Source organism: Hippocampus zosterae, chromosome 5, assembly GCF_025434085.1.
Source record: "Hippocampus zosterae strain Florida chromosome 5, ASM2543408v3, whole genome shotgun sequence".
Taxonomy (NCBI): Eukaryota; Metazoa; Chordata; class Actinopteri; order Syngnathiformes; family Syngnathidae; genus Hippocampus; species Hippocampus zosterae.
The window spans coordinates 3,438,305-3,465,954 of NC_067455.1; the positions used below are offsets into that span (position 1 = coordinate 3,438,305).

Below are 27,650 nucleotides of genomic sequence, written 5' to 3' on the forward strand. Positions count from 1 at the left end.
GCACAACATCGGCATATCTACAAATGTATAACCAAATTAAGAACTGCATTAAATCCTCCGTTTTATGCATTCATGTAAAGATTTGATCCACTCATGTGAGGATTTACACTATAATTAATATTTTATTTCTATAACTATTCTGTTAAAGAATGTATTTATTTATTATTTAAATACATAAAACATGACTAATTTCAATAAAACTGATTTTATGTATTACAGTATTATGTATTTAAAAATAATTATTTTTTTAAAACATATTTTTTGGTAATACTGGGAGACAAAAAAACAAAATAAGCAAGACAATTTTATTGGTCACACTGTATATGCACGAAAGCCTTATACAGGAATTGAAGGCCGAAACTGTTTGGAACCTTTTTGTGTTTCATTGACTGCATTACATATGCTGCCTTGTTATAGGCCCTTGTGCAGAGAACAGGCAAGTCAAAATATTATTTCAACATATTACTAAAATGTGTGACTAGAATATCGCCCTGGCGTGACTCTAGATAAGGTTTACTCGAATATTATTGCTTGCCAATTTCTCCTTTTTTATGTCACATTTTTGACTCGGCAAACCCTGTGCAATCATTGGAAGCCTTTGCTCTTGATGAGCGGTTGGTTGTTGCATGCGTCTTTTGACCACAGACGAGAGCGCTGCAATGCCATCTGCTGGATAAATTACAATGACATAAAAAAAAAATCAACGCAAGTCATAGAACTTTTTTTTCCCCGCATTGTTGTTGACAACAAATGCGGACTTGGTGACCCACGAGGATGTTCTATTACTTTGACCTTAAATGTGAACGTTATCACGGAAAAATGTGACATTGTTCGCGTTACAACGTGACAATGGTATGCCAGCAACACGCTTCCCCCCAAAAATGCTTTAGTAGTAAATCACTTATTTTTTTTCCAAAAGAAAGCAAGTAAAAAAAATTCCAGGTTCATTTATTCTGAATTTAGCTCGAATTGGGATCCAGATGTGCACTGCGCGGCATGTCCACTGGGTGACGCCGCCGAGCCAGCCGTGCCTGACTCGCTTTTGTGTGGGTGGCGACCTCCAAAACAACAACGAGCATCTGTCTCGTTGCTCCGGCTGCTGTAAACCAGTGCCGAAAAATTAAACACCTAATTTCTCTGCTTATGGCCTTGTCACTAACAGGACGAGGTAGCCGGAGAACGTGCTACGTCGCCCTTCATCAATAATGTCCGCTCCGGATTGACTGCGCATCTGGTGTCGGACTGAGGCTGCGCTCACTGGCCACCTAGCGGATAGCCGTATTGTTGTTAGCAATCTGCTAGCCGGACGGGCAGCTTTCCATCTCTCCATAACGACTACGATCTAACGACTGGCTATTTTATCTTGGGGGGCAAAAGGAGAGAGAGAGACAAAAGATGTAAATGGCTCCGGGGCCGGAGAGACGGGAACTGGTACGTACTGTATGTTGGCACAATGTAATGAAACAGATGCTACGTAGCTAACTAGCGAGCTAACGGGCCATGGCTGGTTAACGGTGCAGCATCGCTTTGGAACATTGTTTTATGTTAGTTTCGCAACCCTCTGTGTATATAAGGTATTTTTCTGCACTAGACATTCAAAACAAGAACTACCTAGTCTCAGTGATTTACTTATGTTTTAAATTGTCTAAATCTCGCGGCGAATTCTTGAAACAAATCATGCGTTTTAAGAGGCTGTTTCCCCCGGAGAAGTCCTTTTTGTCGAGAAAACTGTGGCAGGTTTTTGAGCCTGTTTGTGTCCGTGGTGTAGATAGTTGAACGAAGATATATCATTCATAGTCAATGGATGATACCTTTTTTTGGTAACAATTTGGTGATTTTGCAGAACAGGAGTTGGGAATCACTTATGTACACGGATTGAAATCAGTTTTCGGATTCATATTGATCTCATTTTCTTCCCCCAATCACACAGACAGCAACAGGGATGGCGTCCCCCCTGCCCGTCTGTTTCCTCCTTGTGCTTGTGCTGCTGGCCTGGTGGCCCACGTGCCAGGCGGGTGACTGCAAAGGTCACCGGCAGGTGTTGAGGGGGCCGCCGGGCTACGTGACAGACGGACCGGGGAACTACTCAGTTAATGGCAATTGCGAGTGGCTCATCAAAGGTTTGCACTGCAGTTTTATCACTTTTCACACAGTGGCAACTTTTCTTGCCAGTGTGCCAAATGGAAATTACAAATTTTCTTTTCCCTTTCACCTTTTCGCCCTTCAAGCACCGAGCAGCAGCTATCGCATTGTGCTGAACTTCACCTTCATGGACACAGAGTGCACTTACGACTACCTGTTTGTGTATGACGGAGATTCGTACCAAAGCCCCTTGTTGGCTAGTCTGAGTGGCAACACCCTGCCGCAGCCCATCGAGGCCACGTCCGGGAAGGTCCTTGTTTATTTTCTATAATTTTTTTTTAACCTGTCATCCCGACACCTGTTGCATATGGATCCTAAACTTCTCGCTTCCTGTTTTTCTAGATGCTGCTTCATCTCTTCAGCGACGCCAACTACAACCTGCTAGGCTTCAACGCCACCTACACCTTCTCTGTGTGCCCCGGAGCGTGTGGCGGCCACGGGCGCTGCGACCCGTCCACACACAAGTGCCACTGCCAACAGGGCTGGGGCGGGGCATCTTGCACGACTCCCCTGTGCTCCCACACCTGCTCGGCACATGGCCAGTGTGACAAGGTGAGTTTTGCAATTCACAATTTCTCCGGGTACATCGGTTTCCTCCCACATTCCAAAAACATGCATGGCAGGCTGATTGAACACACACAAAAAAATTGCCCCTAAGTGTGGGTGTGAGCATGTATGGTTGTTCGTCTCTGTGTGCGCTGCGATTGGCTGGCAACCAGTTCAGGGTGTCCCCCGCCTACTGCCCGAAGACAGCTGGATTAGGCTCCATAACCCTCCGCGATCCGTGTGAGGATAAAGATCAACTTACTGTCGTGTTCTTTGTGAAAATAAATAAATGAATGAGGCTTTATTAAGGTGTTACTCCCCAGCTTTACATAGCACAAAAAATCACTGGGGGTTGTTGTTTTTTTTTTTTTTTGCATCAGAAGGAAGAGCGTTGCCTGTGTCACGCCGGCTTCCTGGGTCACAGTTGCCAGCTCAGTCTCCATGACGACAACGGGGCGGGACGGTGGTGGCGCATTAAAGAGGGAGACCCCTACATGTCGCCCAGGACAGGTTCCGCTGGCGTGTACCTGTCCTCCACTGGAGCCATGTACGTGTTTGGAGGTGAGAATAGAATTTGCGTCAACTTTTCTGCTTTACATTTTTAGGTGTTGTTTTAAAGCAACAGTGTGATTGTTTTAATTTATTGTCTTAAAAAAAAATCCAGGATTTGACCTCAACAGAGCGCTTGGTGACTTGAACAAATACAACTTCACATCTAACCAGTGGGAAAGCAGGTCTTACGGTCACTCACCTGTAAGTACTGTAAAGGAGAAGTGTACTTTTTTTTTGTCTTGCCAAAATACCCCAAGGATCAAAAATGTCAGTACTCATTTTTTGTCTCACCTAAATTATCCAGGTTTTAGGATGGTGGAGCACCACTTTGAGAACTAGAAATTAACCAAGAATAATGTTTCTTTTTTTTAATGATTCCGTTTTGCCTTATTTCATTTTTTCACTTCACAAGTCAACTTGTACATTTTAATATGAATTTGTTTGGCCCTGAATGGCAAAATGGCGGCAGACTGAAAAGGAAACGTTACTATTCATATTTTAATGGCATTTTCCCTGCCAACAGTTGGCGCGGCATTCCCACACCGCTGTGGAGTGGGCAGGAAACATGGTGATCTTTGGTGGGGAGCTGGCCAGCGGCTCCTTGGCCAGCGACGTGTGGATGTACCGCCCCCTGCAGGACGACTGGCAGCAGCTTGGCTTTCCCAACACTGGCGGCGCCCCCAATTTGGCCAATCACGCCGCGGCCGTAGTAGACAATTACCTCTATGTGTTCGGAGGTGGGTTTTTAAACACGGCGTGACGCTCCCCGTGTTTTGCAATTGGCTACCATCCACCCCCAGAATAAATGAAGAAATAAATCTGCAATATAGCATGGCAGCGCTAAGTGAAAATTCAGTACACAAAGAGCTTTCAAACACGATTGCACTTCACTGCCCTTTGCCCTTGTTCTATCCCAGGTCGCACCGAGGACGACATGTTTTCCTCTTCCTTATATCGGTTCAGCCTGCGGGGCTCAGGTCGGTGGGAGATCGTCCAGCCCACCGGGGGGAAGCCCCCGGCCACCGCCGGCCACTCCATGGTGTTCCACAGCCCTTCCAGGACACTACTCGTCTACGGGGGTCACCGGCCAACCACCGCCAGGTAGACACCCCCTAAATGAAAAATGGAGAGTTGTCATATTCAGGTTGAAACATGCTCGATTATTTTTTTTTTTTTTACTTCCCATTTTGTAACACTTAGTGCTGCCGGCTAATGCAAGAAGCTAACATAGCATCCTAGCGCTCCACTCAGCGCTTTTTTTTCTTTTTTTTTTTCTTCAAGAAAATCTGGTGAGCACTGGGCATTGACCAGTATCAGATTGATGTGGTATGATCACCTTGAGCAAAATATGGTATTGAAACGATTTAAAATGTCTGCTTTGTGAGTGAACGTCAGGACCGACATGAGCTGATGTTAGCTATGCTCGTTAGCACCGTTGTCTGCCTAGTCAGTAGCAAGCGGTTAACGTAGCAATCGACATCCCCTCTCAGTGCTCCTTCTTGTCAAAACAGCACCTGCTGATGAGACAATGTAATTTCCTAGATTTAGCGTGCGGGTGAACAACACTGACGCATTCCATGTCGACCAACGCTTTTGGACGGCGTTCCGCTCCCGCTACCCGGCGACCGGCCCCCGAGAGAGAGCCTTCCACTCAGCCACTGTCATCGGAAACTACATGGTAGTCTACGGTGAGTCCGAATAACGACGTGGGCCCCAGCTGACAAACCTTCCCCTGTACTGTATTGACGTTTATTGTGGTTTTGTCTCCCGTTCCCAACAAGGTGGAAATGTCCACATCCACTACCAAGAAGAGAAGTGCTACGACGAAGAGATCTTTTTTTACCATTTGGGCTGTCACCAGTGGGTGTTAGCAGGAGAGAAATGGTCACTCAGTGAGTTGCTCTTCTGATCGTTTTGCTTCTTGTCTCTCTCGCCGGTTTAGCCCTAGATTGTATCGTCGTGCTTTTCGGCAGGTGGTGAAGCTGTCAAGGGGCGCTATTCCCACGTCGCTGCGGCGATGGAGGGACGAGTGCTGCTGGTTGCCGGCGGTTACAACGGCGTCACCCGCGGAGACCTGGTGGCTTTCAAAGTCCCTCTGTTTGTCAGTAGCAGCGAAGGTGACAGGGTGAGAGAAAACTCTCTTTCACGCGCATCGAAAATCGCATTGGAGTCACCAAAGACAAGATCTGATATGCTTCCGTATTTGGAAAATTCCCGTGTCACCCATTTCAGTTCTGTGGCATTGATATCAGCTACCAAGCTAAAACAATTCAGATTTTAAGACAAGTATAAAGTTGGCTTCTGATGGTACCTCCAAAGGTAAAAAAATCGCAATGTCAACTTTGAAAAAGTTTGATAAATCCTGTCTCTCGGAGACAGTATAAAACGTCTTCTGGAAGAAGTTGGAAGGGGGAAAATTCCTGGGTCGTCTTCACCCCAACATTTCATGTCAGTGCCTTTTTAATTGAGCGGCAGCCTGGAAAACGGTGGATAAATTCCAGTGTGAAATATAAATCAAGCTTTTGATACGACGACCTTCAAGCTGGATGCGAGGCTGTAGTGCCAGCTATGTTGATCAATATTCTATTTGTGTCGATCCGCGTTTCCCGGCTAGGACGCCATTTGCGCTGAGGCCCTGGATGAAAGCATGTGTCTGAAGAATCCGGAATGCAGTTGGTGTGAAGGGCGCTGTCGAGAGTATGAGCCCACAAATCAGGTAATGCCGGAAGCACACACGAAATGGACCATCAGGATTACCGCAGCAACTCCTCTCCACCTTCCTTTTTCCACTCCCAGTGCGGCAGCACAGGCTGCCTGGGCCTGGCGCGCTTCCTGTCCGACTGTCAGTCCTGCCTGGTATTCAGCGGCACGCCGGCCTCCCTGGCCAGGGCGCCCGGCGAATTCGGCTGGTGTGTTCAGAACGAGTCCTGCCTGCCCTTGTTAGGTGAGAGCCAGGGAGGGAGGACGGATGGGGGCGGCGGCGCTCCGAGGGTTGCGCAGCACACTGACGGAAATATGTTGGGAGGGACTCGATTTGGGTCGGGCGCTCGTCAGAGATGAAACGTTTTGTATTGGGGTGTTTCCTCAGTGTCAAGGAAGGGCTCCTCAAAGAGAGGAAGAATTCTTTGGAGATTGCACAAAATGGATATTTGCTGTCTCTATAGTCACAAGCTCGATGTCTCCTCTCACACTCCTGTGCTAATAAAATCAAGCGGTAACGCTTCATTCATTCATTCATTCATTCATTCATTCATCTTCCGAGCCGCTTGATCCTCACTAGGGTCGCGGGGGGTGCTGGAGCCTATCCCAGCTGTCTTCGGGCAGTAGGCGGGGGACACCCTGAATCGGTTGCCAACCAATCGCAGGGCACACAGAAACGAACAACCATTCGCACTCACACTCACACCTAGGGACAATTTAGAGTGTTCAATCAGCCTGCCACGCATGTTTTTGGAATGTGGGAGGAAACCGGAGCACCCGGAGAAAACCCACGCAGGCCCGGGGAGAACATGCAAACTCCACACAGGGAGGCCGGAGCTGGAATCGAACCCGGTACCTCTGCACTGTGAAGCCCACGTGCTAACCACTGGACTACCGGGCCGCTTCATGTGGTTCGCTAAAAAAATAAATATACCGTGCCGTATTTTATTTTATTTTTTACATATTTACAAAAAAGATTGTTGTTTTTACATTCTGTTGCCAAGATAATAATGCCGCGGCTAACGACTATTTTGATTTTAATTATTCAGATCATTGTAGGCATTCATTGACGACTTGCGTTCTATATTTCTTTTTTTGTGGTTCGTTTAAAGTTGCTTCAGACATTTTCATCATCAGACATTTATCATCCAATAAATGTGGCAGACCAGTGGGTCGTAAGTCCACCTCAAATGTTTTTCACAACCCATAACTACTGGTAGACATCTATAAATGTAGGGGAACAAATCATTTCCCCTCCATCTTGCGTAATGCCACACCCTTAAAATTTTTATCTATGTTTTTAAGCAAAAAAGTTAGACAAAGTCACAAATTGCTGCAATATTTGGGTTAACTTTGAAGGATGTTAATGGTTCTGCTGTTATTTTCTGAATATTTTTGTCACTCGGTTATTTATCTGAAGATACGCTGATTGTGAATTTCACTAACAGAGGAGAGTGAAATGAGAGCTTCATTGGACGTCTATTTTATGTCTATGTTTTGTTTCACTCTCTCTAATACGGCATGTCGTGAGGGGCGGGCATCATCCTTGACACTGAGAAACATCAAACACTTGGCTCAACTGCGCCCAGCTGAAATAGTAGCGGTCACTCAAAAAAAAAACAAACTTGACCGGCCTCTTCCATCTCTCTGGTGCGCGTCGCCGGTGTTTCACCACTCTCTGACTCGCGTCCGGCAACCACCACGACGGCCGATCAGGCTCACCGCAGTATTGTTGAGATCTCACGAGGTCAGATTGTGTTTCTACGTGTTGCTGACCTCTCCCTCTCGATCTCGCAGAGCCAAGTGCGTGCCGTGTGGACCAGATCTCAGGGGCGTACGGCTGGTGGGGGGAGCGTACCCTTTTCCTAACCTCCCTCCACTCCTGTCGCACCGAGAACTATGTCCCGGGACTGCACCTGCTCACCTTCCAGCACCCCCGCAACGACTCCCAGCCTGACAAGGTACGGAGTCCCCGTCTCAAAAAGAGTTGTGCTTGTAACTCCTCTCCCCCTTTACTTACCGTATCCGTCCTTCCTTCCTCCAAAGTTGCTGTCGTTAACTCGGACGAGATTTACACTGCATGTCTCGGTGTTCTATTGCCGTTTGGCACCTTGTTTTGACATCGACATGTGTCTTCTTATGTCCCATCTGCGATATAATGTTCAACTTTGCAGAGACCTGATGACACAAAAGTTATCATTTTATAGGAATGGAATCCTATTTAAGCTAAATACAGCGAAGCTCTGCTATTGGCCGGGATAGCGACCGAGCACTACCAAAGGAAATTAATGTATAAAGTTGAAATAGTGTTTCTCATTCATTTATATGACATCATTTACATAACAAAATCATCACAACAGACGTTTAAAAAACAAAATGCCTTTATTAGGCACTCAAGCAGTCGGTGTTAATCAATTTAGGCGAGGACGTCATTGTCGGAGCACAAGCTGTCAAAATGACGGCTATGGTAAGTATAATCGTTTCACAGTCTTGGGGTTCAAGTGTTGGTTACAACCAACAGAACAAGATCAAAAAAAACTAAACATGGATAAAAGTTTATAAATTAGGAAAAAAAGTTCATTCATGCCCTGTATATGAAGTGAAAACTAGACAAAAATTCGGCCTTTGTTGGAGACAAGTTGTGTACACAAAGTATACCAACAACTACATGAGTGTCTATGTTAGGCAGTGACAACAATCCTAAGTAATAAAAATATTAATCCGTTTTTGGGGGGGTATGCCATTAAATATTCCAAAAATTGATTTCAGCACTAATCTAGCATCGACAGGCCACATCGAATTTTTATCCACCCGTATTATCCGTGCATCGTTTCTTCTTCACTGATTTGTCACCACACAACCATGTGGTGTAAATCTTGCACTCTTGGAATTCTAACACTTTACCCCCCACCCACCTTTTCTCTGTTTATCTTCTAATCCTCTCATAGCTATTACTTTTTAAAGGAGACATATTATGTTCCCAATTTAAAGCCCAGTGTCTTTATGACATGTCTGTGTTTTAGAATAGCGAGACCCAGTCAGTCGTCCACAAAACCATACAAAATACAGTATCTAAATGATACGCGCATTGTGTTTTACAACAATACTTAACTATATTTATCATTTCATACAAAGCTGTCGACTATATTGCAAAGCTTGCAGTCTCTGCCCAGATGTATGTGGGCGATGTGCGTACCGTACCGGGTTCATTCAAGTGAATGGGTGAAACCTTTCGATGGATCCCCACGCTTGTCCCCCGTCCTCTCTCTGCAGCATCCCGCCTCATCCATAACTCTGTCTATTCAAGTACTGTAGCGGCTGTCGGAACAGTTGAAGCTAGCAAGGCTTCATATATATTCATATATATATATATATATATATATATTCATATATATATTCATATTCTCTGAGCCACACGGATATACTTGTATGATGACTGTGTCGCCTTGTTTAGGTGGACATTTTGCTGCTCCACAGAGCATTAAGAGTCCAGCGACGCAGCAGACGGGCTAGTCATAAGTCCTAAATTGAGAGCTTGTAAGACAAGATGGTAAAACCCTGCGATTATTGGTCACTTTCAAGTTTCAAATGCTGCTACAGAGTGATAACAACGACTTCAGCCCCCCCCCTCCCTCCCCACCACCACAAAATCAAATTAGAACAGTATGTTTACGCTTAACTGTTCTCTTGGTTTTTACTTGATACTACTTGTGACTGTTTCTTGTAAATAGCCGATTTTCACCCAGTCGAGCTTCGATGTCATGGGCTAAAAAACTCAGTAAAGGCGTTATGACATATACTGTATGTCGGTTCGTTAGTAGAGTCACATTTTCAGAAATATCGAACAAAATACTTGCCAGACATCCAACCTCTGGTCGGCAAGCAATTAAAAAGTCAAATTTCCATAGTGTGTCCCCTTTAAGGTATTCCAGTGGTGTAGAGAATAGTGCCTCTGTTGATGTGTCCACATGCCCCACCCCTTCCTCCACTGTGCCCCGCCCCCCCTCCCTACTGTTGTCAGGTGTCCATCCTGCGCAGCACCACCATCATCCTCAGCCCGACCACCGAGATGGACGTGGCCCTGCAGTTCAGGGGCTTCATCCACCCTCTTTGGGGCGCGCCAACGGGCCCTCCCGCCGAGACCGTCTCCATGTGGGCTCGCATCCAGAGGCTCCATTTTGAGGCTCGGATGGCATCGGGTCCCAACTCCAGCCAACTAGTGAGCAAAATGGGGCAGTCGTGACAATTGAATACTGGGTTTGGTAGCAGCAGTCTTCCTGTTTTATTTTGTCTCCCAGAGAGACATCATAATTTTTCAAAAATACTGCTGTGATATGGAGAGATTCCTGGGAAGAAATCCGCTAAATGTTTGTTAGCTTTTCCTACCGTTTCCTCTGAAGGTTTACGATCTTATAGTTCATGATGAGCCAGCTCAAATGCTCTCTTAGGCCCTAACTTGCTTCCCACTGGGCAAATAGACACCGCCATTGTTTTGTGTCCGAGCAGGAGGTGGTAGGTCGTTGGGCGGCTCAGCAGGAGAAAGAGCTGAAGCTGCTGTCTCGCCCCGATGGGAGTAAGCTGTTCTCCAACCTGACCAGAGGCAACCATTACCTGGTGCAGGCCGAGGGCTACCTGAACAATTCCGGTTCAGGGCAGACCAGTGAGATGGCCCTCATCTGGAACAGAACTCTGCCGGGAGGGAGCGTGAGTATTACTGGCCTTTCTGTTCATCTCTTTAACGGGAGCTTCATCTTATCTTCTCTCCTCTTGAACTGCAGGAAATCTCCTTCCTGTTCCTGGAACCCTATCGTTCAGGTTCCTGTTCAGGCTACATGTCCTGTTTGGCCTGTCTGTCAGACCAATCTTGCGGCTGGTGTCCGTCGCTTTCCCGCTGCCTGCTTCGGGGCCCTGAACTGGAGCCTTGCCCTGAGGTGGAGCTGGGAGGAGGAATGGGCGAGATGGCTCAGCGCCATCTGCTGCTGGCACCCCAGCACTGCACACTGTGCGAAGAGTACAGAGACTGCTCAACTTGTACTCAGGTATGCATTCATGGTGCCACAAGATTTTGCACCCATAGATTTGTGAAGATACATGAATGGCATGATTTTGCATGGGAAAAAAATTGTGCAAAATTGAGAATGCAGTCCAACTATATCATTTTATGAGAATAAAGGGGATCATTTACTTGTAGAAATGGGGAATCGCCCATGACTGAAGTTGTAATGTTACGAGAATAAATGCAGTGAAGGCGCAAAAAGCAAACTGCGAGGCACAACTGTACTGCCAGAATAAAGAGGGAAGATTGCAAAAAAAAAGTCCTCATTGTTCAATCATTAAAAGGGCCTAAAATTTGTGAAATTACGCCAAATAATTGATAATTTTGTCAGAGTAAAGCCATAATTTCAAGAGGCAAAAACTCTACATTTCTAGAAAACAAAGTTTTAATATTACTTACACTTAACGGGTAGTTTTTGGAGAGTAAACTCATAATATTTCCAGAAAAACAATGAAATATGTTGTTAGGTTGTGGCCCAAATACTTTTTTGCATTTTAAAACTTGAAAAAGAGTCCACACACCTATAGAATTTTATTTTTTTTTTTGAATCAGTCAACTAAAATGAAAGTGTTTTCAATGCAAAGCAGGGTTAGGCGATCTGGATCATATTTAGAGCTTCCCCTTTTCAAAGGTGACTTTGTCCTCCCGCAGGACCATTACTGCGAGTGGCAGATCAACTCGAGCAAGAAAGGAGACTACCAGTGCAGCAGGAGAGGCCGCCTGGAGGGCTCCATACGCCACCCCTCAGGCTGTCCCAGAGTCTGCAACCAGTGAGATGACAATGATAATACTCTTAATAGATGAATTCGTAGCACTGTCTTACGGCTTGCTCGATTGGTGTTCATCTTTGCTCCGCCAAGGCGCAAGACATGTTCCGAGTGCCTTTCCAACTCCAGCCAGTGTGCTTGGTGTGAATCTGCCCAGGCCTGCTTCTATTTCGCCGCCTACCTCACTAAGTACCCTTACGGAGAGTGCAGGGACTGGTATGACAGGTAGCGATCACGCAACACTTCTCAAGCACCTCGAAATTGTGTTCAGGATCTTAATTTTGCCATTTCGTGACTTGCCAGTGTGCATTCGGTTCCGCAATGCAAGCATTGCTCCGCTTTAAACACTTGCACCGACTGCCTGCGAACCTTCCAGTGCGGCTGGTGTGGCGACTACAACAACCCTACCATTGGAAAGTAAGTCGAGTTGACGGCAAAGGGGGACGTCAAGTCATACTGTGATTGTTTTACACTGCCATTTTATATATTTATTCATTTTTTTTAGATGTTTGAGAGGCGACTGGGCTGGAATGGACGACCCCTCTGTGTTTAACTGCAGCGTGGCCGTCACTGAAGCCCGAGCCGCAAAGTCAGTCCCAGCTCACCCACCATCAAACGAGGACATGCGCTGTAGAAAAGAAATCAGATAATTTGATTGATTGATTTTCTGTTTTTTTTTTTCCTTCTAGCCCTGAGCCGCAGACATCTGCCCCGCCTCGTCCTCTGGACATGGACATGGAGCTGGAGCTGGAGCACATGGAAGGCGAAGAGCAAGATGCCGTGTGGTCTTACCCCACTTGCCCAGATGTAGAAGAATGCCGCCTGGGCCTCCACAGCTGCCACCCCTTCGCCACCTGCATCAACACCCCCACCTCTTACGAATGCCACTGTGAACGAGGCTACACGGGGGACGGCACTTTGCATTGCAACCAGACGTAAGGGTTATGCATTTTGTCACCATTTTAAAAAGTTTTCGGTGTTCATGATGGCTTTCGAACAAAGTTTTGTCAGTGGACCAACGATAAAAGCACTTTTGAACGTCCTCTGTGTTTTAAGGGACCAGCCCAAAGCGAGTTCCCATCAAGACATTGAAAGCATTTGTAATCGTGTTGGCAGCCCTTCACACACAGCGCTACAGAGCATATGGAGTCTTTCCTCGTGAATCAGGATCACTATTCGCAATTTTGACAATTTACAAACGTTACTAGCACCCCAAAAAAAAAAACTATTTGCTGTTGTTGTGCTCTGGCTGTTCGTGGCGCAGCTTGGTCCGTAAACACTGCACAGTGAGAACGCTCGAGGGACCCAATTATTTTCATACAAGCCATTAGAAAGTTCATTTTCCACAATGCGGCCTGTGAAAAGATGTTTCAACTGAAACCTCCTCGACCCGCAGCTGCTACAATGAGTGCAGAGAGGGCCAGTGCAGCGGCAGCCCGCGCTTCGAGTGTGAATGCTCGCTGGGTTGGACATCCGATCCTGCCACTCTGGTTCTGAGCGGCGTCGAGTGTGATGTGGACTGCGGCTGCAACTTTCACTCCACCTGTATCACCGCGCCAGGGATATGCGATGAATGCCAAGGTGGAACCTCAAAAAAAAAAAAAGATGATTTTATTTCCTTCGGGTACAACACAACTGAATTTCCTCTGGCTTCTCTTTTCAGACTGGACCACAGGGCCCCACTGCGAGCACTGTCGCCCAGGCAGCTTCGGCTCGGCCATGGCCGGCGGCGGTGGATGCCTCCAGTGTGAGTGTAATGGCCACGGCGACCCGCTGCGAGGATACTGCCACAACCTGACGGGCCAGTGCTACTGCACACATAACACGCAGGGCCTGCACTGTGAGTCCTGCCTCCCTGGTTACTACGGTGACCCCAGGTAAATGCTCATTCTACACATTTTGTGAATTTAGGGGTTTTATCGCGGAAGATACATTCCAAACCCACCCACAAAAGGCTCAATATTAAGACACCATTAAAAAAAATAAAAATAATGTCACCCCTGTCGCACGTCTTTGAAACATTTAAAAGTATTACAACACAAATTGCAAGCGTTTCTTTGCCTCTGTTTCAAATCTGCGTTTCGCGAACATGATAAACACAGGAGCACATATGATATGGTCTATGCCTCCTTTAGGAATAATGGCACTTGCTACCGCCAGTGCCAGGGACGCTCGGTGCTGCTCTCCTCCACCTCCTCGTCCCCTGGCGTACCGCTCTCCTCATCCCTGGGCTGGCGGAGTGGCACCGAAGGCAATGGTGGACTCTCCCATTGCCTTTGGGTCCTGTCGGTGACGGAGAGCCTGGCGCCCTGTCTCCCCAGGCAGCTGTGTCCGCCTGTTGCCCTCACGCTGCACCCGGACTCCCATACCCACTGTAAAGTGAGTCAGCTCGGCCGCTTTTGTGGGAACGCTCTGTTGTGTGGACACAGTTCAAAAGCATCAAAACCACATTTACACAGTACGGGGGAAGCACCGTGTGTGATATTAGAACAAAAATGTAACTTTGTCTGACTTGATTGGAATTGAGTTGTATCGTTAATTGGTCACGTTCATGTTGGGTACAGTTTGCAAATGTAATTTACTCTCAGTTTCTCACATCATGAAAATGTGCCATTAGAACATTGGCGGCAAAGACTTTTTATATCCACTATAAATAATTTCACGTATTTCTTTTGCAGAGCTCGTACGTATATGTGTTTGATGGCCTTCCCCGTTTCCTGGATAACGGCGTCGTACATTCGGACCATAACTTGATCGGCGCATTTTGCGGCACCACTAGGACACAGCCTATCACCGTCGAGGCCACCTCAGGTACCCTGCCCCCGACGCGTACTCCTCATTGAAAACCAGCCGAACAGATAACGCGACCCTCGTCTCCATCCCCCATTTCCCGCCCGCCAGGTGTGATCTCTGTCTATTTCGAGGCCAACGTATCGTCAAACAAACCCCAAGGCTTCAATGCATCCTTCTGGGTGCGGCGGTGTCGCCACAGCACCGACGAGAGCGACGACGGGTCCCCCGTGTGTCCGGGCGGCGCGCAGTGCCAAGGCGGGCTTTGCCAGTGCCCCCCGGGATACGGTGGCCCCCACTGCGACCGCCCCGTTTGTCCCCAAGATTGTGGGCTTGCAGAGGGACGAGGAACTTGTAATATAGTAAGCGGCGTGATCATAAATTCTGATTAATTGCAGTTGCTGGCGGTGTGATTTGGTTGCATTGATTGACAATTTTTTTACCGTCACCTTTGCTTCCGTCAGACTCTGGGAGTGTGTGTGTGCTCAGAGAACTGGGCAGGCTCTGACTGCGCTGTCCCCCGAGACTCCAACAGCCTCATCTGGGAGACGCTGCTGGACACGCAATTGACAGTGGTACACCATGAATACAACAATGCGATAAACGCTCAATGCCGTGTAGCACCACGCATTTAGACACGCTTTTTTTTTTCACACGCAACAGAATCAGGCCCACAGGTTCCTCCACAGGATGGGCCACTCCCTGGTTTCTGGACCTCACGGCGATCTTTGGATGTATGGCGGACTTTCTCTTTCTGAGGGCATTCTGGGAAATATTTACAGGTAACTAACAGTCACATCAGCGATATTGTTGCTCAAGTCATAATAATACTTTGTACCATATTTCCCCTAATATTGGTTACCGCTCTCGAAAGAAGCAAACGCTCTATCTTCACTTGCGTGATCACGGCTTTCCATCTCGTCTTTAGATATTCAGTGTTAGAGCGCCGTTGGACTCAAATGTTGACGAGTTCGGCAGACGAGGGTTCCACTCCGGCGCCTCGTTACCATCACGCCGCCGCCCTGCTGAACAGCCACGAAATGGGAACCAGTCACAGCTGCATGCTGGTAGTGGGCGGAGTCACTCAGCACTCTGTTGCCATGGACACTTGGAGTCTCAACCTCAGCAGTTTGGTCTGGAGAGAGCACAAGGTAGAGAAACGGGCTTCTCATGTGGAATCTGTGATATTTATAACTTAAGCTGATTACTCTTTGCCCTACTCTGAACCTTTTACATTCTGGCAGAGCTCAACATTGCCTTCGGTGGCGGGCCACACGCTGACAGTGCGTCGGGACAACTCGGTGCTCCTGATTGGCGGCTACTCTCCAGAAAACGGCTTCAACCACCACCTGCTTGAGTTCAGCCCTCACACGGGAAACTGGACAATCGTAGCACACACCGGCACGCCGCCGACGGGCTTATATGGCCACTCGGCCGTTTACCACGAGCAGACGGACGCTGTCTATGTGTTTGGGGGTTATCGTTTCCACGTGGAGGCTGTGGAGCCCTCGGGAGAGCTTTACAGCTTGTACTACCCCAACTTCACCTGGTCACTCCTGGTACCCTCGCAGGGTAACAAGGTAAGGAGAGCTACTTTCTAAATGTCAAATTGCAAGCAATTTGCCCGTCAGCATTGGTTTTATTTTATTTTATTTTTTACAATTTATAACACTTCCCAGGTATTTCAATGTCTGGTGATTGCAATCATTTGTATTCTTCAGCGAAAGCATGCAGATTCCTAGTGTTGAATCAAAAAATAAGAACGAACTTCCAAACTTCTTTTATTTTGGAAAACAACTTTTTTGCAACTTCTTGGTGTAAAATTTCTGACATGTCACGGACCCAACCAGTAACTGAATCATAATCAATTCCAGGAAAAAAATGTCATAGTTAATATATTCTAATCGATTAGAATACAATATTTTACATTTAAAATGACCATTATATATAGCCATAGTATGAATAAACTATAATTCACGTGTATTAGGCAAAGTTCACAAATTGTGACTTGACAATTTGTCAAAATTCAGCATGGCTTGCTCGCAAACATTTTCAGAGAGAGATAGAGAGAGAGAGAGATACATAAATAACTAAAGATTTTCTTTGTTGTTTGGGTCGGCAGCTACCGCAGAGAGTCAACGTACACCAATTATACTTTTTTTGAAACTATTATCTATTTCTGACATTCCACTTGTTGTACTGTATTTATTTATTTTTTTGCAGCCCATCTCCCGTTTCTTCCACGCCGCAGCCCTAATGAAAGACACCATGGTCATCGTGGGGGGACAGACAGAAGCGGAGGATTATAGCAACTCGGTGTTCTTGTACCAGATCAACTGCAACACCTGGATCCAACCAGGTAGTCCATCGCATCTCTCCGTACCTTCCTCAGCTGCGCTTTCTTGTCCTCACGTCGCACCCGTATCTCTCAGACTCTGCCATCGGCGACTCGGTCAATCGCTCTGTGTCTCTTGCCATGACGAGCTGGGGCGGCAGCCTCTTCTTATCGGGGGGCTTCAACGGGGTCACCTTGGGACGACTCCTAAACCTAACGGTGCCCGCCGACCCCTGTGCGGTGATGGCCACGCCGGAGACCTGCAACACCACCAGCGGCAGCTGCGTTTGGTGCCGAGGGGCCTGCGCATCTTCCGATAGTGCTGAACGGTAACACACGAGCGCTTGGTTGAACTTATTTTCATCAACAGTGGAACTTCCAAAGTTGCTCGATGATGTCGGGCAAACTTCAGTAGGCTATGTCTATCTCACCTTTGACCTTAAGAAGGACCGGTGTTCCACTGTATTGTCTTAAAACTGTGGTCATATTTTCACTTTTAGACTACAGCCGTTCTTTTGAAGGATTGATGTGTTTTGTCAATATTGAGCTTTCATTTCCCTCCCCCCCTTCCGAATAGAATGGGCTGTTTCACTGGCCAGTCGCCCTGTTCGCCAACCCCGCGCCAGCCAGATCAGTGCCGCAGACTTAAGACCTGCAGCGAATGCCTGGCCCGTCATCCCAAGACATTCTCGGGTCCATCGCAGGTTGTTCCCGCCGAGGATCATGACGCCACCGGACATGACTCATCTGTGTTAAATCTTTACGTCCTGGTTTTCCAGCCTGCTTTCCAATGCAAGTGGTGCACCAACTGCCCCGAGGGGGCTTGCATCAGCAGCTCGGTGAGCTGCACATCCGAGCACGACTGTCGCATCAACCAGCGAGAGATCTTCCTTTCCAGCAACTGCACGGAAACCAGCTGCGAGGCTTCCGACTGCCCCAAGTGCACGGCGTCGGGCAAATGCATGTGGACCCGCCAGTTCAAACGCACAGGTCGCGGCAATAGTCTTACCATAATCAGGGCCCGGTAATATGGCCCCCGATTTTTTTTTGGGGGGGGTCACAATATGCAGATTTCCAATTTAAATATAATTGTATGCATGAAAATGATTCTGCCCACGTTGTTTGTTTCTTCGTGAAAATTAAACCCATTATTAGTTTGTTTTTTTTAATCTGACTGTGGACACAATTCATCCAAATATAATTAATTGTCCGAAACGGCACTCACTGCGATGACCTCTTTTCACCAGGCGAGACACGGCGTATCCTGAGCGTCAACCCCACGTATGACTGGACCTGCTTCAGCTACGCCCTCCTCAACGTCTCGCCCATGCAGGTGGAATCCTCGCCGCCGCTGCCATGCCCTCCGCCCTGCCACACCCTCCTCAACTGTACCCTCTGTCTGGGCTCCAGAGGCTCTGACGGCGGCTGGCAACACTGTGTGTGGAGCATGGCCCTGCAGCAGGTAAGGCGGACCCATTCAACAAGCACTAAAAGTGAGAATAATACCAAGCTCCCTTTACACAGCCTTGCAAATTAAAACAAATATTTAATTTTTTTTTTTAAGTATAAACGGCACAGGCACTGGATGGGGTGACTCAGTTTTACATTTTTCTCTCAGAGGTAATATCAAAAACCCCTTTTTGGTCCATCAAAAAAGGGGCTGTCTGACCAAAATCCTTGAGGGCCCTTGTCCAGCACATTTTCGATGTCTCCGTCCTACAATACCTGATTAAAATGATCAGCTCATCAGCAAATTCTGAGAATCCCGATAACAATCCTAATCATTTGAATGAGTTGTGTCGGAGGAGGGACACATCCAAAACATACTAGATTGGGGCCCTCCAGGACCGGCGTTGGGCAGCCGTGCTGTAAAATGTGTCGTTTCTCCAAATTTTTCCCCATCTTCCATCTGTTACTATCATAGATATAACAGAGTCATTGATCAGAATCAGAATCAGAATCATCTTTATTGGCCAAGTATGTAGAACACACAAGGAATTTGTCTCCGGTATAACACGCTGCACTAGTATCATCGTAAACAAGAAAATCATTGAACCATTTTAGAGTATACCAGTACTTTTGTAGTACCATTTTGTGGTGCAAGAAGAGTGACTATGTCAGTGACTGTTTAAGGAGTTAATGGCTAGAGGGAAGAAGCTGTTTAAGTGTCTACTGGATTTGGTGCGCATGGATCTGTAGCGTCTGCCTGAGGGGAGTGGCTGAAAAAGGTGGTGGGCAGGATGCGGGGGATCCAGGAGGATTTTCCGTGCCCTTGTCTTGATTCTTGCAGTGTGCAAGTCCTCAAGAGTGGGTAGGGCGGTGCCAACGATTTTTTCTGCCGTCCTAACTGTCCGTTGAAGTCGGATTTTGTCCTTTTTTGTGGCGGCCCCAAACCAAACCGTGATGGAAGAACACAGGATTGATTCGATGACTGCCGTGTAGAACTGTCGTAGCACCTCCTGTGGCAAGCCATGCTTCCTCAGCAGCCTCAGGAAGTACATCCGCTGCCGGGCCCTTTTCAGGATGGAGATGGTGTTGACTTCCCACTTCATGTCCTGGGAGACTGTGATTCCCAGGAACTTGAAGGTCTCGACGGTTGACACAGGGCAGTTGGATAGTGTGAGGGGCAACTGAGGAGAAGAATGTTTCCTGAAGTCCACGATCATCTCTACAGTCTTGAGCGTGTTCAGCCGATGCCAAAAAGGGCAATACTTTATATTAACCGCTAATCCAAAGGCGGATACACCCGATATGACTCGTTTCTGATGCCGCCTCTGCAGTGCATGAGTCCATCGTTTGTGCCGTTGCGATGTGAAGCGGGCCAGTGCGGTCGCCTTCTCTCCGGCGGGGACTCCTGCTCTCCGCAGTGCTCGCAGCTCACCCAGTGCTCCCAGTGTATCGCCAGGCCCCAGTGCGGCTGGTGCGCCACGCGGGGAGGAAACGGAGCGGGATACTGCCTTCAAGGTGGACTCGAAGGTGACGACCCTTCATTTGGGATGGGCTCTTCCCAAATGTTTTCTGCCAAGTTTGAACCGGTGTACTCGTTTTTTCCTCACAGGAGTCAGTGAGGGTGTGTGTCCTCTGCGCAACAGCAGCTGGTCCTTCCTGCACTGTCCACCGGAGGATGAGTGCGCAAACGGCCATCACCACTGCAACAGCACCCAGGACTGCCATGACCTCTCTCAAGGATACGACTGCACTTGTAAACAAGGATACATACTCGGCAGGTGAGCTCACTGGTCACCTGGTTAATAAAGTCAGCACAAGCACTTAAATGCGGCACTCCTGAAGTTGCACATTTACAGATGACTCCAAAATGTTGTGGAAAAAGAGGCCTCTAGAGTTGCTCTAAATGGTGAAATTGCAAGACGTATGTTGACACTTTGACCCTCACGTGTAGTAAAAAGATTTATTCTGAGCCTACGTTTGGCATTTTGTTTGTTTGTTTGTTTATTGAACATGAAACATATCTATATATATATTGCGCGTCGTCCCGCACGCGGTCTGTCCTTCCGTCTGTCCCTTTTCAAAACGTACCTACTTCACCGCGCCGCCACTGCGCCGCTCAGGCAGTGGCTCACTACGATCGCGCGGACATCTTAGCGAAAAAATGTGGTCTACCCACAAGCATCGCAATGAAATTGTTAGTTATTTAGTAGAGCTAAACATCTCTTTATTTTCGCGATAAGCAATGAAGATGAGCAAAAAGTTGAACCAAGCAACAACACTTTTGTGGGCCGAAGGCCCACCTTACCAGCCTTCCGCAGGAACTAGCTGATGAGCCGCCCGAGGGCGGCGAACCAGCTAGTACAGTAATAATTTGACAGAAAATAAGGTAGATAAAAAAGTAAAAAGAAAGAAATCAGTCTTCATTCAACACAGTTATTATGTTCAAGGGAGTATTTTGCGCTTTTGCTTGCAAAATACTCCAGTGATGAATTAACGACGCACTCAATCTGTGGTCGCCTTATTTATGAGGCGGGTGTCAACTCATTGCAAGTTAAGAGCTGTATAGCACGTACCTTACAGTACCCAACTCATGCCACCCCTCCGACAATTTCAACGGAATGAATGTGCCACTTTTCAGAAAGTAAAACTGTTAGCAAACGCATAACTGTGCACCCCCCCTCAAAAATCTCAAACCATCTCTGCTCACTGCATCGTGTTCAACCCGAGACTAGCGCATTCAATTTCGTTTTCCTTTCATCTTGTGTCTAGCCTAAGTGGTCAGTGCGAGCCGGTGTGCGCGCAGGGCTGCGTGAACGGGACGTGCGTGTCGCCCGGCGTGTGCCGTTGTCACTTTGGCTTCGTGGGGGACAACTGCTCCTCCCAGTGCAGCTGCAACAAACACAGCAATTGCGCCAGCGTCGCCAAGCCCGACGTTTGCCTCGAATGCCACAACAACACCATCGTAAGTGGGTCAGGATTTGCGCGGCGCGCACTCGCCGGGTGTTTTTACGCTTTCGCTTTCCTCTGATTTGCAGGGCAAGCATTGCGAGAAGTGCAAGCCGCTGTTCGTGGGCTCGGCCAAAGGCGGCGGCACCTGTCGGCCGTGCCGGGAGTTCTGCCGGGGCAACAGCGCTTTGTGTCTGTCCCGCGATGAGCACAAGAAGGCCCAAGAGAACCCGCGCCGCTTTCCCCTGGAGTCCAACAGCGTGAGTAGCGAGCGTCATCGCCAGAGGTTGGGGGCACTTGGGTCGGAATGAAGTTGGCTAAAACTCATGAAAGACTCGACTTGTACTTGTATTCATGATACTTGACTTGGTTTTGAACGACACCACTTGACCAGGTTTGCCTCTTTACACGTATTTAGTTTACATGACAGTTTGCCATTTGTTAACCCGCCAATGCGCTATGATGCTGAGTCCATTTAGTGATTGATGCAATTTTTTTACTTGTCCAGTGGTTTAGCACGTCGGCTTCACAGTGCAGAGGTACTGGGTTCGATTCCAGCTCCGGCCTCCCTGTGTGGAGTTTGCATGTTCTCCCCGGGTCTGCGTGGGTTTTCTCCGGGTGCTCCGGTTTCCACCCACATTCCAAAAACATGCGTGGCAGGCTGATTGAACACTCTAAATTGTCCCTAAGTGTGAGTGTGAGTGTGAATGGTTGTTCATTTCTGTGTGCCCTGCGATTGGCTGGCAACCGATTCAGGGTGTCCCCCCGCCTACTGCCCGAAGACAGCTGGGATAGGCTCCAGCACCCCCCGCAACCCAAGTGAGGATCAAACGGCTCGGAAGATGAATGAATAGTTTTGAAATCAGTCAAGTCAATTATAATCGTTTGTTCAATTGTTGTTTAAGTGAGTGTAAACAGTAACAAAATGATTGCAAAAGATGAATGAATGAATGAATGAATGTCCTCCATTATTCACAGAAAAACCCACCCTGACCCTTAAGTTTTTGATATAATCTAGACAAAGAGAATGGTAACATGCAAAGTTTGGTAGAGACAATAGCTATGATATTTTGACTTCATCCTCCACTCCCCCCCCCCCCCCCCCCCAAAAAAGTACGCTACTTTGTCTTCACAACTGCCTGGTCAAACATTCACAGAAGTCTGTTATTGAGTACATTTTATTTTGACTGCATTCTCAACCATCAACCTTCGTATCATAATAATTGTAAAAATGCTTTTTTCAAAGCTGAGTGATAGACAACGCAGACTTCCCTCTTCAACAGATCCACAACTGGGTGTCCGAGGGTCCCACCGAGGAGAACGCGGTGTGCGTGAGCTGCCAGAACAACAGCGTTGGCGACAAGTGCGAGAGCTGCCTCAGCGGCTACTTCCTGCTGCAGGGGAAGTGTGAGAAGTGAGTGGCCGCCATTGGGATTGCGATTGACACTCGTTGAGCGAGGTGACTGGCAACACGGTTGCGTCCTCCTAATTCCAGGTGTCAGTGCAATGGCCACGCAGACACGTGCAATGAGCACGATGGCACGGGTTGTCCGTGCCAGAACAACACCGAGACCTCCTCCTGTCTCAGTAGCCCTCAGAGCGACCGCAAAGACTGCTACAGACAACAGGTATGGATGAGAGTTTTTTTTTTTTTTTTTTTAAACTGAATGGAAAAAAATGGATGAATGAATGGGAACTGCTTGGTTTGTGTATACTTAGTTACGATCATCTGGTGCATTGTTTTGCTTTGATACAGTGAAAGAAAAATCACTCTTACCACACCACAGGATAATCGCTCTGACTGAGCTTTTCGCGACATCCTGAATTGAACCTTTACTTTACTCGGAGGTGGGAGTGGTGGGGCACTTGGGCTGAAAATGAGACCAGTTCTCAATATCTGTGTACTGTGCTTAAGATGGTGGAGTTTGCTGATGAACTTTGTAAAACTGCCTCCAGTGCGCCAAGTGCAAAGACTCCTTCAACGGCACACCGGTGAACGGACGCCAGTGCTACCGGCAATTCAACGTGGACACCGAGTGCTGCTTCGACCCCACGTCGCAGACCAACTGCTTCCACGACCCGGCCATCCGCAACTTGCCGCGGGGCCGCACGGTCTACTTCGCCGCCCAACCCAAGTTCACCAACGTCGACATCCGGGTCACCATCGACGTGACCTTCGGAGAGGTGGAGGTGTACGTGTCCAACTCCCACGACACCTTCATCGTGGACGTGGACCGCCGCTCGGGCGTCCACACCATCAAGATCGAGGAAGAGTCGCGAGGGACTACGGCGGCGGGGGTGGACAAGGACTCGCCGCCATCGCCGATCAAGTTGTTTCCCAATGCCTCGTCGGGCGTCGGGGGAGGCGTCATCGGCAACAATCCCCTGCAGCTGCAGGCGAAGCCGCCGAGCTCGGAGAGGGAGATTCGCGAGGAACGTGCCGAGGGCCTTATTTCTTACATCACCGTTTGGAAACCGCAGACTGTCCTGATCGTCCGAAGCGTTCGGGACCGGGTGGTCATCACCTTCCCGCACGAAGTGCACTCGCTCAAGTCCAGCCGCTTCTACATCGCCCTCCGAGGGGTGGGGACGGCGGCCAACCAGGGCGAGTCCCAAGGCCTGCTCTTCCTGCGCCAGGACCAAGCCCACATCGACCTGTTTGTCTTCTTTTCCGTCTTTTTCTCCTGCTTTTTCCTCTTCCTGTCTGTCTGCGTGCTCCTGTGGAAGGTCAAGCAGTTCCTGGACTTCCGGCGGGAACAGCGAAGACACATCCAGGAGATGACGAAGATGGCGTCGCGCCCCTTCGCCAAGCTCACCATCTACCTGGAGCCGGACGAGCCGCAGCTCATTTATCTGCCGTCGAGCGGCGGGGGCGGCATGTCGGTCGCCCACACCCGCTCCGCCAAGCTCGGAGGGGTTATGGTGGGCCAGAGGGGCCGCACCGGGGCCGTGTCCTACAAACAGGAGCTGGGCTCGGGACCCGCCGGGCACCACCAGCAGCACCATCTGGCCCCGGGCGGGGGCAACAACGGCCAGCATCTGCCTCTGCACTACCTGAACACCCACCACTACGCCGGCACCACAGCCGGCAACCAAGCCTCGCTGCAGCACCACCCGTCCACCTACAGCGGCTACCAGCACTTCTGCCGCTCCGACCCCTTTCTCTCGCAGCTCATGGGCTTCTCCTACTCCTCCTTCAAGGTGGGGCCCATCACCCTGGAGCCCACCGACGACGGCATGGCTGGGGTGGCCACCGTCCTCTTCCAGCTCCCCGGTGGGGTCCTGGCTCCCAATAGGGCCTGCTTGGGCTCGGCGCTGGTGACGTTGCGGCAGAACCTGCAGGAGTACTGCGGCCACGGCAACGGAGGCGGCCACCCGGGGGCGGGCGGCGCCCGCAAGGGACTTATCGGGCATCAGCACCTGACCACTATGGCCATGTAGGGACGTGGGCCGATACGGAGCGTTGGGAAAAGAATTGCCGTCGTTGCCTCATATAGTGGCTAACCGTGCGGTAAGTTAGCGGTTAGCCAATCGCACTCCTGCCGCAGTCGTGAGATTGGAGTTGGACTCTACGTTTGAGCTTCTTTCTCCCTAATCTTGCCTGGGTTGTCTCGTTGTCCTCCGGCTTCCTCCCACATTCCAAAACATGCATGTTGGCTGAAGAGTCCATACGCGAAAAGAAGCATTTGACTTTTTGCCGTCGCAGAAGTGGTCAGCAGATCTGCCTCCCTGTCGGCATATCTCGGTCTGAATCGATGTTGGAATATCTGCTGTGTGGACGTGCTTACGTAGCTTTTCCGTGCGTACGCTGACTTCATCCCACATTCCCATTCTCGACGAAGTCTGACAGTTCTCCGTTGTCCAAAAATGTATGCTACATGCTAAATTAATAGCATAGAAATAGCACAAGCTATGAACACAAAACATATAATTTCAAAGTTAACTGACAACATTACCCTTAAAAATGAATAGTTTACATATCAATTGATTTAAAACAAGCAAAAAATAGGAGGTGGAGATAGACATGTCCATGCAGCAAATAATCTTGCATCGACGAACATCCCAGTCTAACCTTAGCCGCACCCCATCACTCAAAGATGTTAACGTACCTCCTCGATACGACTTACTCGCTTCCTCAGAGCCAAGGCTGTGTGGCGCCATCTTGTGGCATCTTCGTGTTGTAGCTCAAGCACAATAACCATGAATAGGTGAATATGGGAAGAACAAACCGCCAATAGACACGGGTTCATATTTATTCAACGTTCATCATATTTTCAAACATAGCTACACGAGCTAACACGTTGAAGGCGCCTGTCGGGTGGATGAACATGACAAGTATCCGTACAAACGGGAATATTGTAATCTTAAATATCAAAATTGTGCAATATCGAGCCACAGATAAGCGTTTTGTGTGCCCTCTCCAGATTAGTCACATAACACACACCCCCCCCCCCCCCTCTGTCATGTTGTTGTAAAATATGACGTTTTTACGTGACGTTTCGGGGCCACTGGGGACGGGGGGGGGGGGGGGGGGTCATCCACGAAAGTCCAATCGAAAGCATTATCGTCACCTGTGGTGAGCAAATAGAACACATGTACATACACTGTATATGGCTTTGTTATGAAGTGTCCTCGATGACGGAGGGTGACCAAGCCGCCCGTGCTTTTTTAGAATGCACTAATAAGACACCGCGTCGCTGTTGTTCACGAGAGGTGCCAAGTCAGAATTTGGACATGGAATTGGTACCTCCGAAAAGTGACAATCAAAGTTACAGTTGAGGGGTTTGATTTTTTTTTACAAATGGAAAACACTTTTTTTTTAAATGGGTCAATATGCTTTCATATTTGTTTTTTGTTGTTGATTTTGGCCCACCTGCTCTGTTATATTGTTTTTCGAGCACATTTGCCTTGACTGCTTGCCTTGTCTGTGGCTAACTCACACGCGTGAGGAACCTATTTCAGTTTACAGAAGTCCTCTGAAGGGGCATACAAAGTTTATTTGGGAGGCGCAGGGTTGTCAATTATGCTATTCAGTATTATCAGCATTTGAGTTTTTTAAAAAAATGTAAATGTAATAGGTATTTATTATCATCCTTGCGACAATTGAATCCCCTTTCTGGGGCTCAACGTGCAAACACAAACAATTGGCATGTATCAAGGTGAAAATGTTTATTTTAGTGGTCCCGTAGACTTCTCCCAAACTCACTTAAGAGCGCTACTTGAGAAGTTAAGGATAAAAAAAAATTGTCCTGGACATCACACCAAATTTTGTGCACAGGTCTTTGCTAGGCCCCAATCAGAAGCAGGGATCCTGACATTGGTTCCACACCCGTGCTCGAAACATATACGTCAATGGAAGTGTGTGGAGTTCTTTAACGACACTAATACAAGGAATTGTTTGTTTTGTAAAAAGAAAAAAAAACAGTTTTTTGACGCTGGTGATAATGCTAGATGCGCATATTGTTCTTGAAAATGAAAGACATTTGAGCCTTTGCGTGCTTGTAGTATCTTGTGAAATATCTGTTTGGCTGGTTTTGCTGGACTGCTTTTATTTGGGGCGACCCGCCTCGCACAAATGATTGTATTAGCAATCGTAGCTGCCGTCGAAAAAGATTACTGTACAACAAACGGAATGGAGTTTTGCTCGTACAATGAAAATTCTCCTCAAGGCTTCTCTTGTAGAGATATTAAGTGACGGGATTATCATTAGAGGTGAGTATGAATAACTCCCCACTCCAGTTGGCGTGGTTTTTAAAAATTTCATTTCTTTAATTTTACACTGCACAGAGGCAACGATTCCCGTTAAACTGATTCACCCAGCCTCATCCATTGATGACACAATTTGGAATGGTGCTACATGTAAACTCCGGCTACATTCAAGTTCCGTTGAATACTGTCTCTATTTATAACCCCGCCCTCACGGATAAACATTAATTCATTTTTTCCTCCCAATGGTTTATTATTATTTTGTGAACATGCTTTATATTTGTACATAAGGATTGTGTTTGTTTTTGAAAGAAGGGAACAGTGTTGTACAAAACATTGCATTATGATTATCTGTCCTCTGTGATGTGAAATAAAAATCTGTGAAATAATTGTAATGTTTTTGCACACGTGATACACAATCCAAGCCAAAATAAATGTGTATTCTGCATTTCAAACATCCTGATCAGAATGTTGATCCTCTGCAACACAACAAGGGCCATGGGCCTGTAGTTGGGGACATATTGCCAATAACGATATACCACATTTTAAAAAGTGTAAAAAAAAAACGGCGCACTTTTTATTGTCTACAGTTGAACATAACCTGCTTTTATTAAGGTATATTTATTTTTAGAAATTGAAATGTTAAAATTATAGATTCCAA

At 47.8% G+C, this 27,650-nt stretch overlaps 1 protein-coding gene and 1 long non-coding RNA gene across 4 annotated transcripts in view; one reads left to right on the forward strand and one right to left on the reverse strand.

Moving 5' to 3' along the window:
• Nucleotides 1-27,650, reverse strand: part of LOC127600709 (uncharacterized) — a 131,071-nt gene that overhangs the window by 63,444 nt on the left and 39,977 nt on the right. The window lies entirely within an intron of this gene.
• megf8 (multiple EGF-like-domains 8) lies at nucleotides 1,015-27,378 on the forward strand. 2 transcript variants are annotated; one of them, XM_052064915.1, is made up of 43 exons: nucleotides 1,015-1,431; nucleotides 1,931-2,120; nucleotides 2,229-2,392; nucleotides 2,485-2,694; nucleotides 3,072-3,249; nucleotides 3,353-3,441; nucleotides 3,764-3,977; nucleotides 4,158-4,341; nucleotides 4,783-4,928; nucleotides 5,022-5,132; nucleotides 5,214-5,365; nucleotides 5,855-5,956; nucleotides 6,037-6,184; nucleotides 7,738-7,901; nucleotides 9,962-10,159; nucleotides 10,447-10,644; nucleotides 10,719-10,979; nucleotides 11,648-11,766; nucleotides 11,857-11,988; nucleotides 12,067-12,180; nucleotides 12,269-12,352; nucleotides 12,453-12,698; nucleotides 13,160-13,344; nucleotides 13,427-13,640; nucleotides 13,899-14,142; nucleotides 14,442-14,574; nucleotides 14,665-14,915; nucleotides 15,018-15,128; nucleotides 15,217-15,335; nucleotides 15,482-15,704; nucleotides 15,798-16,133; nucleotides 16,777-16,912; nucleotides 16,986-17,217; nucleotides 17,466-17,592; nucleotides 17,668-17,878; nucleotides 18,136-18,350; nucleotides 19,669-19,864; nucleotides 19,947-20,115; nucleotides 21,107-21,299; nucleotides 21,373-21,543; nucleotides 22,567-22,697; nucleotides 22,779-22,911; nucleotides 23,240-27,378. In XM_052064915.1, the coding sequence occupies exons 1-43, from the start codon at nucleotides 1,402-1,404 to the stop codon at nucleotides 24,722-24,724; spliced, it is 8,649 nt and encodes a 2,882-aa protein (XP_051920875.1). In that variant the 5' UTR covers nucleotides 1,015-1,401; the 3' UTR covers nucleotides 24,725-27,378. The 2 variants fall into 2 exon arrangements, with proteins under 2 accessions (XP_051920875.1, XP_051920874.1); XM_052064914.1 differs by having other exon boundaries at nucleotides 1,016-1,431; nucleotides 3,069-3,249.